Source organism: Macaca fascicularis, chromosome 16 (assembly GCF_037993035.2).
Source record: "Macaca fascicularis isolate 582-1 chromosome 16, T2T-MFA8v1.1".
Lineage (NCBI taxonomy): Eukaryota > Metazoa > Chordata > Mammalia > Primates > Cercopithecidae > Macaca > Macaca fascicularis.
Window position 1 is genome coordinate 14,262,888 of NC_088390.1, and position 13,316 is coordinate 14,276,203.

General features: G+C 40.5%; 1 protein-coding gene across 8 annotated transcripts in view; it reads left to right on the forward strand.

Moving 5' to 3' along the window:
- COX10 (cytochrome c oxidase assembly factor heme A:farnesyltransferase COX10) overlaps window positions 1-13,316 on the forward strand; it is a 140,250-nt gene that overhangs the window by 111,595 nt on the left and 15,339 nt on the right. For 4 of the 8 annotated variants that reach the window (XR_012425299.1, XM_015437656.3, XM_065532794.1 and 1 more), the window contains one exon: window positions 11,329-11,561. The exons of 1 other annotated variant lie outside the window; for it this stretch is intronic. Coding sequence is in view for 5 of the 7 variants with exons in the window: in XM_015437656.3 (XP_015293142.3) it covers window positions 11,329-11,561 (233 nt within the window). In the remaining 2 variants the exon portion in view is untranslated. Of the gene's footprint in view, window positions 1-11,328; window positions 11,562-11,779; window positions 12,087-13,316 lie in introns of those variants that run through there. 3 more of the 8 variants (XM_005582940.5, XM_074018620.1, XM_074018621.1) reach the window with 2 other exon arrangements.

A 13,316-nucleotide genomic window follows, 5' to 3' on the forward strand; every position in this document is an offset into this window, starting at 1 on the left:
CATGTTAGTATAAGGACTAAGAAGTGCTGTGAGAACTCAGGGACAGACATGGAGACCAACCATGGGGAGGGGCTCAGGAAGGTGAGAACAGAGATAGAAAATGTCCTTGGAGGAGTTTTTTGATGTCTAAGCTGAGTCTTAGAGGATGAGTAAGAGATGGCCATACAAAAGATAGAGAGAAGTGTTTCGGGGGCAAGGGGGTCAATTCTAGGGCAAAGGAGCTAGATAGATGCACAGTTAATTAGATACCTTCACAGAACAGATCAGAGATGGCAAAATGATGGCCAACAGACCAAATCCCAAAGAGGCAATTTTTTGTTTGGCCTGCTGTGCCAACCTGGTCCTTGTAGATGTCTGCGTTTGTAAACATGGTCCCTGGCCAAAGGTCCTGGTCCTGAGGGGCAGGTAAGGAGATGGAGTCAGAGGTCAGCACCTATACCTTCAGGTAGCTGCACGTGCATGCCACTCCTGGTCTCCAAAGCAGCAGAGATGGATAGTTTTATTTCCCAGCTTCATTCTTTATAAATTTCAAAGACTCTTTAAAATTTGTTGACCCTATTTTGTGCAGGTGAACAAAGGTATTTTTTTGATAGAGTCCTATAAATTAAAAATAAGGAGGCAGATCAGAGAATTCAACTATCTGACTCAGTGAGGAGAAAGGAAAAGTATGTGTCTCTCACGTGGCAGGCACTGGATGTTTTGGAATCCAGGAGCAATGGAGGGATTCAGTAGGTGGTCCCTGCCCTCAAGGAATTGGAAAAACAAACTAAGAGATTGGACTACTATGCTGGAAACCCTGATTTTCATGACTGGGACAGTAGGAATCACTTCTCCTTAAAAATCCCAGAGTCTTTGTACAAATTACCCTTAATTTAAGCTGAGTTGGTATAGCATAATTCAGGGGTCACCACGTGCTCCCCTGTGAATTCGAAGGCTGAATCTCAGTGGTCAGCAATGGGGAAGATTCATTTTGGTCTTTTTTTTCTTTTTTTTTTTTTATAGGCAATCTTTCTTCTCTTCCTTCTAGATTAATAAGATTCTTTCAGTCCGCTTTCAAAACTCATACAGCGTAGATCTGGTTTGTTTTCTTCCTTGAAAAAAAATTGTTAATATAATACCACAATCTCTGAGCCAAACATCATGTTGCATGCCTATAATCGCAGCTACTCAGGAGGCTGAGGTGGGAGAATCACTTGTCGCCAAGAGTTTGAGCATTTTTTAGAGATGGGACCCCATTTCTTAAATAAATAAATAAATAAATAAATAAATAAATAAATAAATAAAAAGGTGTCCGTGTGTGTGAAACCACAGTCTCCATGTTCTGAATCTAATTATGCCAAATATATTTTCTTATATTCCTCGCATTTCTTTTAAACATGTTTTAAAATTTACTTTTCTCTTAAAATAGATTTTGTTTTCTCATTTTCTTCACAATTTCCTTAAGTTCTGAATTTGCATCAGTCGTCTGCCAGTCTACAGTATCTATAACTTGAGACATGTTCAGAAATAGAAAACTCCTAAATAAGATTCTGGGGAGACATTTTCAAAACAGTTTTCGGTAGAGACTTTCTCCAGAAACTCATTTCTAAGCTCCAGTGTGGGATTTATGCAAGAAATTAAAGTTAAATTGTCTTGGTTTGATTAAGGTTCTGCATTCTCTTTTGTTTTTGAAGAAAGGATATTTTATTTTGTAATTTCAAAATCATTTATTCTGGAGGAATGACCAAGAAGTATGAAATTAATTTTTGTCTAAACTAATTATCTGCAGAGCTGCTCAAAATATAAAGCTTTCTTGACTGAACATTTCATAGGCTTCCCTGAGACATTGCTTAACAGAAAGGCCGCGTTTCTCCAGGAAGTTATTTAAAAGTCAGGTAATTTAAATTACATTTATTAAGTGTAATACATAGGCACCAAATTAAAGCTTGTTTCTCTCTTATTTGTTCTTAATTTCTGTAGAAAATTATACTTTCGTAGAGCTATGTAAGGGCTGGTGTTTAGTAAACAAAACAGTGTTATATTTAAATAGGAGAAAAAAATAATTCATAGAAATGTGTGGACCAATTTTTCCCCACTCTCAATCCATCAATTTGTGTTCTACAGTAGCCTTGGGCGGGAAAGGCAGAAGTAGAAAAATCCCAAGCATTGATGTTCAGTAAAAAGACATCTTAATGTAAAATGTAATTCAGTTTTGTGTATAAGTTTTGAAACAAATCATCATTCAACCCTCAGCATGAACCACGAACCTATTTGCATGCATGAGTGAATGAATATAAAAGAATTTTTTTGTTCAAGAAAATTACTCTTTTTCTGCCCACCCCCTATCAAGTAGTGCTGTTTTTCTTATTCATACATTTATTCTGTGTTGTTGAACATTAAAACTTTTTTGCAATATTATCACACCCTGTTCTACTCTATTTCAGATTGTTCCTATATAAATTCAGTCCAGCAAGACTCACTCACAGAGATATTAATTCCTCTGTTCTTAATAAAAGGCCATTATAGCTACCAGTGCAGTGGTGCAAGAATACCAACATTTAAAAAACATGTTTTGTATGTGATCAATCTAGCTTTTCAATATACCACTTTTTGTAATTTGGTATAATAAAATTAAATTCTAAATAAAATTAAAATTGAAGATAAAAAGAGTGGTATATTCATAAGTCTTTATACGTCTGACAAAATACATCGGGGAAACAATTTATGGCAAGTTTATCAGCCCCTCCCTCCAGCTCCATTTACATAGGTCCTTCCTATTTAAATTATTCCGTCTTATTTCATCTGTTCTTTCTTGTAGCTGACTTTACAATTGGAGAGTTCATAGTACTTACATGTATTCGTTTAAGGTCTGTCTTCCTTTCTAGACTAAACTCTTCTTGTTTTGTTCACTGCTGTACAGCCACACTTAGCATAGTGACTGACTCTCTAGGCAATGAGAAATTTTAATGAATGAGTGAATGAACAAGTCAACACTATATGCTCATTTAACAAGCACTTTTTAAGTGCTTTATTTACATCATTGTATTTAATTCTTAAGACAACTCTATAAAATACTTCCCATCTTACAGATGAAGAATCTAAGGCCAACAGATGAAATAATTTGCTCAAGATCACATGACTAAAGTGAAAACCCACCTTCCCTATTGTCTTTTTATTGAGCCTTTTTACCTAAGCAAGTTTGCCTTGAGTTTCAGTCTTGCCACTGAAAGAGCCCTACCACACCCTTTCAGGTGAGGAAACCAAGGACCAGAGAGGTTAAATAAGTTGCCCACTTTTAAATACCTAGCTAACATCAGAGTCAGAACTAGAATGCAGGCCACCTGATCCTACTCAGCATGCTTAGTTATGCCAACATGAGGAAACCAGAATATAACACTAATAATAAAAAGTATTAAAGTATTTTTAAAACATATTTCCTATGAAAAATCCCAACAGTTGGAATAGTAGAGTGAGTACAGTGGACCCTCGACATACTCATGGCCCAAAATCAACAATTATCAAGACTTTTACTACACTTGCTTCATCTTGCCCTTTAAGTACTTTTAATGATCAAAACACTTGTAGCTGTATGATTAAATTAAAACAAAGTAGATAGTGCAGGCAAGTCAGAAGTCTAAGGATATATCCAAAGTTCCTCTGCTAATTGATAACAGAGCTAGTTCACAGCCCTCTGTTCTTCCACTGGAACATGCCAAGAGGCATATAATGAAAGACAACTGAAAGTGGGTGACCTAACCAGGCCTGCCACAGTCGGCACTGGAGTGGTGCGGTTTATGTTGACTCAGCATATGTAGCATGACCAGATGGGGACCAGCATCACATTTGTAATGGTATAGTAGTTATCAAATCTCAGAGAGCTTCCAGACCACAGGGATTCCTAACAAGTTCCCAGGTGATGCTGATGGTCCAGGAGCCACACTTAGAATCATGATGTGGAGGATCTACCTGGAAATTCCAATGAGGCCTTCTTTCCTAAGGTAACTGAGTCCAGAGATGCCAAAGGAGGCCAGCTTAGCCTTTCTCCTCCTTATCTTGCTTCTAGAAACCAGATGTCAGGGTAACACTTGAACTGGAAGCAAACTGCTAAGGAATTTAAATGATAAAAAGGAGTAAAAGGACTAATAAAAAAGAAACATATTTCACAAAAAATTTAAATATTGAATAAATTATGAAAGGAGAAAACTCAGGTGTGTGTGTGTATATGTGTGTGTCTCCAGGCTTGGGGTGCTTTCAAAAATCCGTCTAGGAATGGGAAGAGCAGATGGTTTTTGTTTGTTTGTTTTATCAAAGGCTAAATGGTATGATTAGGAGAAAAAGTATATAGAATAATTGACCTGAAATAACAAGAAATCAGTTCTTGACATAATAGTGTTTGAGATCGCTGAGATTTAGGTCTGACCACATTTTATGAGCACTAAGGCAGAAAATCATAGTTGTGTTTAACTGAGATGAAAAATGAACACTCTTTTCTAACCCTTTTCTATCTAAAAGATAGATCTCTTGATTAAAACAGCTAAACTTCAACAACCTGAATATAACCATGATATTTAAAGATTTCATGGTAAATCAAACTTAATAACCCACATATCATTTGCTATATTCTCTCTTTATTCCAAACCCGTTATTATTGCTTGTCCTTTTTCTACATACAGTTCCAAAGAGAGTCCTTTACTCTTTTTTTACTGATGTCTCATTATATACAAATATTCTAAAGAAAATCCTGTAGTTACCCCTTTATTTAACTTTTTTCCTCTGCCTTATTTCACATAAGAGTTCAAGTAACTTGCAAAGATATGTAAAATGTGACAAAATAGTCCAGAAAAAGAAGACTAAGGAGAGACAAAGTGGAGCCAAGAATAATAGAACTAAAAGTGGAAACCACGATCACCCTGGTGTCATTAGACCAAAGAGCCATTCAGTGGGAGAGGAGGGCCCGCTCTCTGCTGGTCTAATGTGCTCCGCCAATGCATTTTAGGAAATCTGGAAGATAGATTAAAGATACAAGCTAGCTGAAGGCTGTTTCTCTCAACGAAACATTTGATAAAAATTATGTGGTGGTGTGCCCATGATTCTTCTTCCTTTAAAATGCCTAACTTGAGCCTCTCTTGGGAGGTGAATTAAACAAGTGCTTGTCTCTCTTTGCTGACTTTCACATGGCAGGCAGAGTAATCCTTCTAAAAGGCAGATCTGATCATTTTCTTCCCCTTTTTAAAAACTAGAAGACTTCACTGAGTCTGCATTTGCCCAGAGGTCTCTGTATGTGGCCTTCCTAATTTCTGTGTTCCCTTGATACCTCCTACCCTCATTCTGCTCTCCAGATAGGTGGAACATAAATTTGCCATTCTTCTCCCCTTTGGCCCTCTCACATGCCGTTCCCACTGCCTGCAACTCCCCTCTCCACCCTTTCCGCCCATCTCCCACCCATCCATCAGGTCTCAGTTTAAACATCACTTCCTCCTAGAAACACGCCCTGTCCACCACCCAGCATAAACTAGGTTAGGTGTCCCTGACTGCCCTGTGTTCCACTTGCTGTGCCACACGTGCTTGCCTTTGCCCACTGAACTGACCACCACTACAGCATCAGTCCCCCAGGACAAGGACCACACCTGTCTTGCTTACCATATTATATCCAGTTGTTTTGATTTCAGGGAATGCAGTATTAGGCTATGTGCATAATGGAGTAAACTGAAGGTGCTTTTAAGCCCACAGGAGGCTACTCCCAGGTGTTGGCATCCCAACTCAAGACTCTGGCCACCCCAGGCCCTCAGCAGACCCAGGAAAGAAGAGGCTCAGCAAGTTGTATTACACCAGTGTGCCCCACGTACAGTTGGGAGACTCTGGGTTACACCGAAGAGCCAACAAATGAGCCTGAGTATAGATCCTGTTTCCAAGTTATTTTACTTGCCTTAAGTCTCAGTTTCTCATTGCTGAAATGAGGTAATGCTATCTCAGTAAACTTGTCTTGTTTGTTAATTTTAAGGTGTTATTTTTTTTAAGAAACTCAATACTGTTTTTTAATCCTATTGGCAAATTTTATTTTTTGTTTTGCTTTGTTTTTAATGCCACACCTAGTGTTGATACAGGTTCTAGGAGATGGTGCTCTCACATAGTGCTGGTGGGAGTGTCAACTTGTGTGCAGACTCCCTGGAGTACAGCCTGGCAGTACATGTCAAAATCCCTACAACATGTGCATATCATCTGACTTCGCAGTTTCACATCTAGGAATTTATCTTCAGAATTTCTCCTAACCAGAGCTGTGAACAAAAGTCTACCTATAAGATATTTATCCCAGCATCCTTTTTGATTTTTAAAAATGGAAAAAGACTGAACGTCTAAAAAAAAAAGTATATTGGTTCAATTAATTGTGGTGTATCCAAAGAATAAGCCACTATGTGTTATAAATATTAATGATGATTAAAATATATATTTAATAGCCTGGGGAAATTATTAAGATATATTGAAATGAATCAGGGAATAAAACCACAATTTAGCATATTCTCAATTTTTTTAAGTAGTTATATCATTGGAAAAAGGCTGGGAAGATATCAACTAGTATGTTTCTCTGAATAACTCATTAAGAATTTCTTCTCTGTGATTTTCTAGAGTTGCCAATTTTCTGAATTGGATGTATATCACTTTTGTTATAAATGTTTTAGGAAAAATGAAACATAAAAGGAAAAATAAATTTCACACAGTTTGCAATTGGAATACCTTTGCCCATAACACAAGAAAGCTCTGAAGTGCACCGATTCAGGGCTCCTCATGCCGGGGGGGATGGGTTCCTTCAGGTACCTGAATGCTGAGAGTGATCATGGCATCCTGGGTAAAGAGGTTCATTTTCATTTGCATGGCCCGTCAACCTACCCAGTTCTCATTCATGGCCTTGTGCACATTGATATAAATACCAAAATTGAGCCACATCATTTTCTGTGATTTTAACAAAGGTCAGAAACTAAACTTTACATAAAATGGCCTATCTCAATAAATTAAATTAATGTGTGCTTTTCCAAAAGGGCTTTTCATAACACTAATACCTTTGAATCCAACTGGCCTCCACAGAACTTGGAAAAGGAATAAACAACCTTCTTCAATTTTTTTTTTTTTTTAACACAAGGGCCAATTCACGAAAAATAAAATGTTTATCAGCCACCACATTTTTCTGTCTCCCAAAATAAAGCTAGTTTTTTGGAGTCTCATAGGAAAAAAAAAAAATCTGTTCTTATGAGCTATAAATTACCTTATTGGAAGAACAACATTATAATATGTGTACTGCTTTTTAGCTATTTCAGTTTCCTTTCTGGGTATATGGGAGATGTAACAACGCAGAGGTATCTTTGTAATCTTTCATCTGGAAATTAATATTGTGTGCCATGTTGGGAAGGTAGATGGTCCCAGATAATATGATGTATGAGGGAACTTCAAAAAGTTTATGGAAAAAAATAGAATTAAAAGATTAAAATTTAAAAAAAACAAAAAACAAAAAACTTATTTCTCAACCTAATCTCCATCAAGGTCAAGACACTTTCGTAAGCAATGATACCAGCCATTTAGTCTATCTGTAAAGAACTCACGGAGTCCTGGGAATTTAACCATGGCAAAGCATTCTTTTTTACATTATTAACTGAAGAGAAATGGATTCCCTTTAAAGACTTTTTAAGATGAGGAAACAAAAAGAAGGCAGAAGGAGCCAAATCAGGACAGTGAAGTGGATGCTTAATGATTTCCCATCCAAATGCTCACAAGGTTGCCCGTGTTTGATGAGAGGAATGAGCAGGAACATCCTGGAGAAGGACTCTCTGGGGAAGCCTTCCCAGTCATTTTTCTGCTAAAGCCTTGCTAATTTTTTTCAAAACACTCTCATAATAAGTAGATGTTATTGCTCTTTAGCCCTCTGGAAAGGAATCAAGTAAAATACTTTCAGCATCCCAAAACACTCTGGCCATGAGCTTTGCTCTTGATCTGTCTACTTTTTCTTTGACTGGACCACTGGCACCTCTTGATAGCCATTGCTTTGATTGTCTTTGTGTTCAGGATTGTAGTGGTAAAGCCATGTTTCACCTCCTGTTATATATTCATTTTCTTTTTTTTTTTTTTCTTTTTGAGACAGAGTCTCGCCCAGTCGCCCAGGCTGGAGTGCAGTGGTGTGATCTCAGCTCACTGCAAGCTCCGCCTCCCGGGTTCACACCATTCTCCTGCCTCAGCCTCCCGAGTAGCTGGGACTACAGGCGCCCGCCGCCACGCCCGGCTAATTTTTTGCATTTTTAGTAGAGACGGGGTTTCACCGTGTTAGCCAGGATGGTCTCGATCTCCTGACCTCCTGATCTGCCCGCCTCGGCCTCCCAAAGTGCTGGGATTACAGGCGTGAGCCACCGCGCCCGGCTCTTCTTTTTTTTTTTTTTTTTTCCCCCGAAGAAATGCTTCAGGATCTTGATCCCATTTGTTTAAAATTTCCATTGAAAGCTCTGCTCTTGTCTGCAGCCAATCTGGGTGCAACGGTTTTGGCACCCACTGAGTGGAAAGTTAGCTCAACTTTAATTTTTCCATCAGTATTGTGTGAGCTATACCAATTGAGATGTCTATGGTATTGGTTGTTGTTTCTACTGGTAACCGTTGGTCCACTTAAATTAGGGCATGACAAAGATTCATTTTTTCCTCACAAATTGATGTGGATGGTTTGCAGCTGTGGACTTTAATCTTCAGCATCATCTGTTCTTAAACAAGTTATCCATTTGTAAACTGCTGATCTGCGGGGGCATTGTCCCCGTAAACTTCTTGTAAAGAATCAGTGATTTCACTGTTCTTCCATCCAAACGTTAGCATAAATTTGATATTTGTTCTTGCTTCTGTTTTAGCAGAATTCATGTTGCTTTGATAAGGGCTCTTTTCAAACTGATGTCTTACCCTTCTTAGTGCCTCAAACTCGATCCTATTCAGACATGTTATAACAAGTTAGTACCAGCTTATTTTGGTGCAAAAAATTTTTGAAATCCATGCATAGTCTTTTCATAATATGCATTTTCCATAAACTTTTTGAAGTCCCCTTGTTTATCTCCACCTTAGAAAAATGTGTTTCAGCAGTCGGTGAGGGATACAGTTGAGGAACAAATAGGAAACTGAGGGATGGAAGAGATAGAGACAAGGAATGCATGTGGTCCACTCCATCAGGATGCTTGGCTTTGAAGAGTGTTGAAGCAAGAGGGGTATTACCTTGGGGGAAATATGAAGAAAGTAATTTATTTGATGCTGGAGGTTAATAGACAGTAGATATAAAAGATAAAAGACAGATTAGGGAGGAGATTAAATAAAAACAGTTTAATCTTTAAAAGGAGTGAAGACAGCCTCTTCTGAAATGGGAGAAAGGAAGTAAATCTGAGGGCATTTGTCACTGTTGTATAAGAGGGAAGGGCATCTGTTAAGGCGTCTTGGGAGCTAGAGTGAACCTGGAGCCTTGAGAAGGCAGGAGAGGAGTTAAAATAGCCACTATAAGGAACGAAAATGGAAATCAGCCCTGGCTAAGCACCCGCACTGTTAAGCCATCCCTTGAAATGGGGCCAGTTAGTATGAGTGTAGGGCTTTCCCAGCAGGAGCAGAGACAGTAGGTTATTGAGCAGATCCAGGGTGGGAATGTTGGACGGAAAAGGCAGAATGGATTATTGAGGGTACCTGAGTGAGTGTTGTGGAAGTAACTGACCACAGGGTTCAGAAGAGATGGCCCAGGAACAGGTGGGTGGAAATGCCCCCTCAGGGCAGAACATGCACTCGGAAGTCTCTCAGCTGTAATTTGTGGTTCTTTGTCACAAGCACCTTGACAGCAACATAGCCCTTGTATTTTCTCATTTTTCCATGAAAATTCCCATTCTGTTGGTTCACTCTTTGGGCACAGTGGCTGCAGGCCTGATAGGAAAGAGTCAGGCCTGGCCCCCATAGCAGAGTGGTAGAGTGGTGGCCAGAATTCTCCATCAAGTCACTACTCGCTTTCATATTCTGTTGCCCTGACTTCATTCAGTACTGTAGTTCCAGCTGCTAGGCTCTCCCCTGACTCCCTCCCAGCTGAATTCTAACTCGTCATAATTCTACAAGTTAGTCTTTTTCCTGGACTAACATAATTCTACAAGTTAGTCTTTTTCCTGGAGGGGCCGTCTCATAGATACAGGCCTTCTCTCCTGCCGTGGGAACACTGCAGCCCTGTGCATAGAAGGGTATCATCTCACATGTGTGCACGTAGGGTAAAGACTGCCTCTTTAGGGAATCGGCTGTTTTTAAAACCAGAGCACCCTAGAAGCTGCACACTGGTGACTCTTGCTTGCCAAGAAGCGCGTCGTGGAATCTGTAATCCAGCAGGGTCACTGAACACTACACAAACATACCTTATTCAGAAGTGGAATTATGGCTTCTGCTAGGAGAAGGCAGGCTTGAGTAACCTCCTTAGGTTTCTCAAGAAAGAATAAACAAACATGCATATAAGCAGGAACTAGTAGATCCAATTTATCTAGACTCTCAAAAAGCCTTTCACAAGATTCCATACAAAGTCTACTTTTAGAAGTTGGCTCTTTTGAGCAACAGGCTTATAATAATCATTATCGTTGTAGAGTTTTAGATGATGGGTTTCATTTACATAAATAACATTGTGCGACCTCCCCTTGAAAATCCTGTGTCCATAAGTCACTTTACGGCACTGGTACTACACAACGGCCACCTGGTGTTTACTGTTATCGGGAACCGGTAATGCTGAGCCTGTAATTCATTACAGACATTGTAATGAAGGCAGTCAGAGGCACACCATTGTTACTCATGATCACTAATTAAGTGACGTTATAATAAAGTATAAATACAGGGGGAGAACTGCTTCCAGAATTCAGGTTCTATTTTCTGCTCAAATCTTCCAATATTGTGTTTGAAGTGGTTTGCTCATGACTAAATATAAAATGGAACAATGTGCAGAGGAGGCATTGTCTCAGTCAGGCTTCACTTCAACCCTAGGAGGAAGAGAGGATCATTTCTCTTGTAGAAAGGAGTAAGTGAAACCTAGCTGTCTTATAGCCAGGAAGGGACACAACCTATATGAATCCAGAACACTCTAACCCTGACTCTCTTAACCACTTTACTCTTAGCCAGCAAAATCAAGAAGAGCAGCCAGAGCTCCCACAAACATATTCTGTCTTATTGTAAGTTTGTTTCCTAAGAGGATTCCCCATATCCAGGAATAAGCCAGATCAGTACTGCCTCTACTGGATGGGTGGATTATTTGCACTTTGTCAGTGCCGATTCTAGGTAGTGTGATTGAGTTGCGTCGGAGATGATCACTCCATGTTCTCTGCTCTTTTCCAGCCCATTGCTAGCTGTGGCCTTTGCCACTTGTTGTGCTGTGCCGGGAGTTGCCATTCTGACCTGGGGGGTGAATCCACTCACAGGAGCCCTGGGGCTCTTCAATATTTTTCTGTATACCTGCTGCTACACACCACTGAAGAGGATCAGCATTGTCAACACATGGGTCGGAGCCATGGTTGGGGCCATCCCGCCTGTCATGGGCTGGACAGCGGCCACGGGCAGCCTCGATGCTGGTAAGTGTTCCGCGGCGTGGAGTCTCACATGAGCACACTCTGGTCAAGGAGGCATTTCCTCCCCGAGCTGTCGCACTTGGTTCGGTTCCACTTCATCCCACACTAATTCTTTTGGCAAATGTGCTGATGCCGCAGACTGAAATTCTGTGGACGCAGAGTCAAGGGAGACCATGTCATCGTGGCTGGTGGGTGGACATGACATACACTTTCCCTTGTAGGGAATGACTGGGAGAAAACAAAAGAAAGAGTGCTGCCTGCCTGTGACTACAGGTGGATAAAGAAAGTACCTGAAGCCACGATGAAAATCACAAACCAAGCTAGGACTAACCAATTCATGGGGCGGGGAGAAGGTATCTGGATCCGACCTCCAGTCTCCCATCAAAGGGGTGTCATCTCACGAGCCAGCCTCTTGTGTTCTCCTCTTATGAAAGGGCAGATTATTTTCATTAGTTTCTCATTTATTTTTATATGATTTGCTTAAATTGTTCATACTGTCTACAATAAAACCATTGAAAGATTTCTACATTTTTTTGCTGATATGTCACAACTAAATTTGTGGGGTGAAAATAGCTCATTTTTACCATCTGTAAGGGAAGTTTCACAGTCTAATTAGTCAAGTAATTAGTGTTTTTGACCGACACTTAGGAAGGAAGTGGTGAGGTTTCCTGCAATATATGTAAGTACATATTTTTCACATGAGAGATCAAAAGGCAGTTGACCATAAACCGTTACCCTGTAAGCCACATTTCTGAAACTTTTCATAAAAGCTCTTACACTCCAATTTGGCAGGCTTACAAATGCGATTACACCTTTACCATGATTGTCTCTTAGAATGGTTTTAATATCCTGTAAAGGTCGGATTTTAATGAATCTACAAATATCATATTCTAAAGCATGTGCTTGTGTGTTCTCTGATAAACCTAAAACCAGAGCCCCACCCACATGGGAGGTAGTGTCAGCAAAGCGGTGGTGAATAAGGAAGCCAGCAGCACTGCCTGGATTGGGAGCCCGACCCCACCACTCGTGAGCTGTGTGCATCCTTCTCGGCTGACCTCAGCCTCCTTCTGCCACTGTCTCCTCATCTCCCACGTGGGGCTAATAGTCTTCTCCCCTCCTGGAGTCACTGTGAGGATGAAACAAGTTGTTATTTGTAAAGTGCTGGACCATGGCGAGGGCTCAATTTGGGACCCGTAATCTGTTGTTATCAATCAGGAGTCCTCCTTCATACAGTGGAGGGACTGGCACAGATCAGGAACTGGAAGATTTTGTTTGGTTTGTAAACTGAGCAATGCAGCCTTGTCCTCTGGCTGTTATTTTGAAGACTGAGGCGCCTGCAGGCCTGGTGGGAAAGAGTGCTGGGGTCCTTTTGTGAGGTTTGGATTGGGAAAGAGAAGCGAGGGTTTAACGCCCGGGCTTGGCATCCCTAGGCTAGACGACATCTGCATGTTCACCCTGGTTTATAGTTGACCTTCACAGAGCACAGCTGCACACCACCAGCCCTCCCGCTCCCAGTCATGTTCCTCTTCCTTAGTTCCACCTGGAGCTCATCTGACTTGACCCCAACTCCCTCTCTCCCTTAACGCAAGTATCCTCTTCCCTCTTATTCCCCTCAAACCTTTGTAGTGATTGTGCAGACATTTGAGGTGGAGACCATGACAGACAGTGCGGAACTGCCTAAGCTGTGCATGGGGAGTATCCCCGTCCTCAAGGGTGTAGCCCCACTTCAGCACTTGGGTTCCTGCACCGAGTCACCTG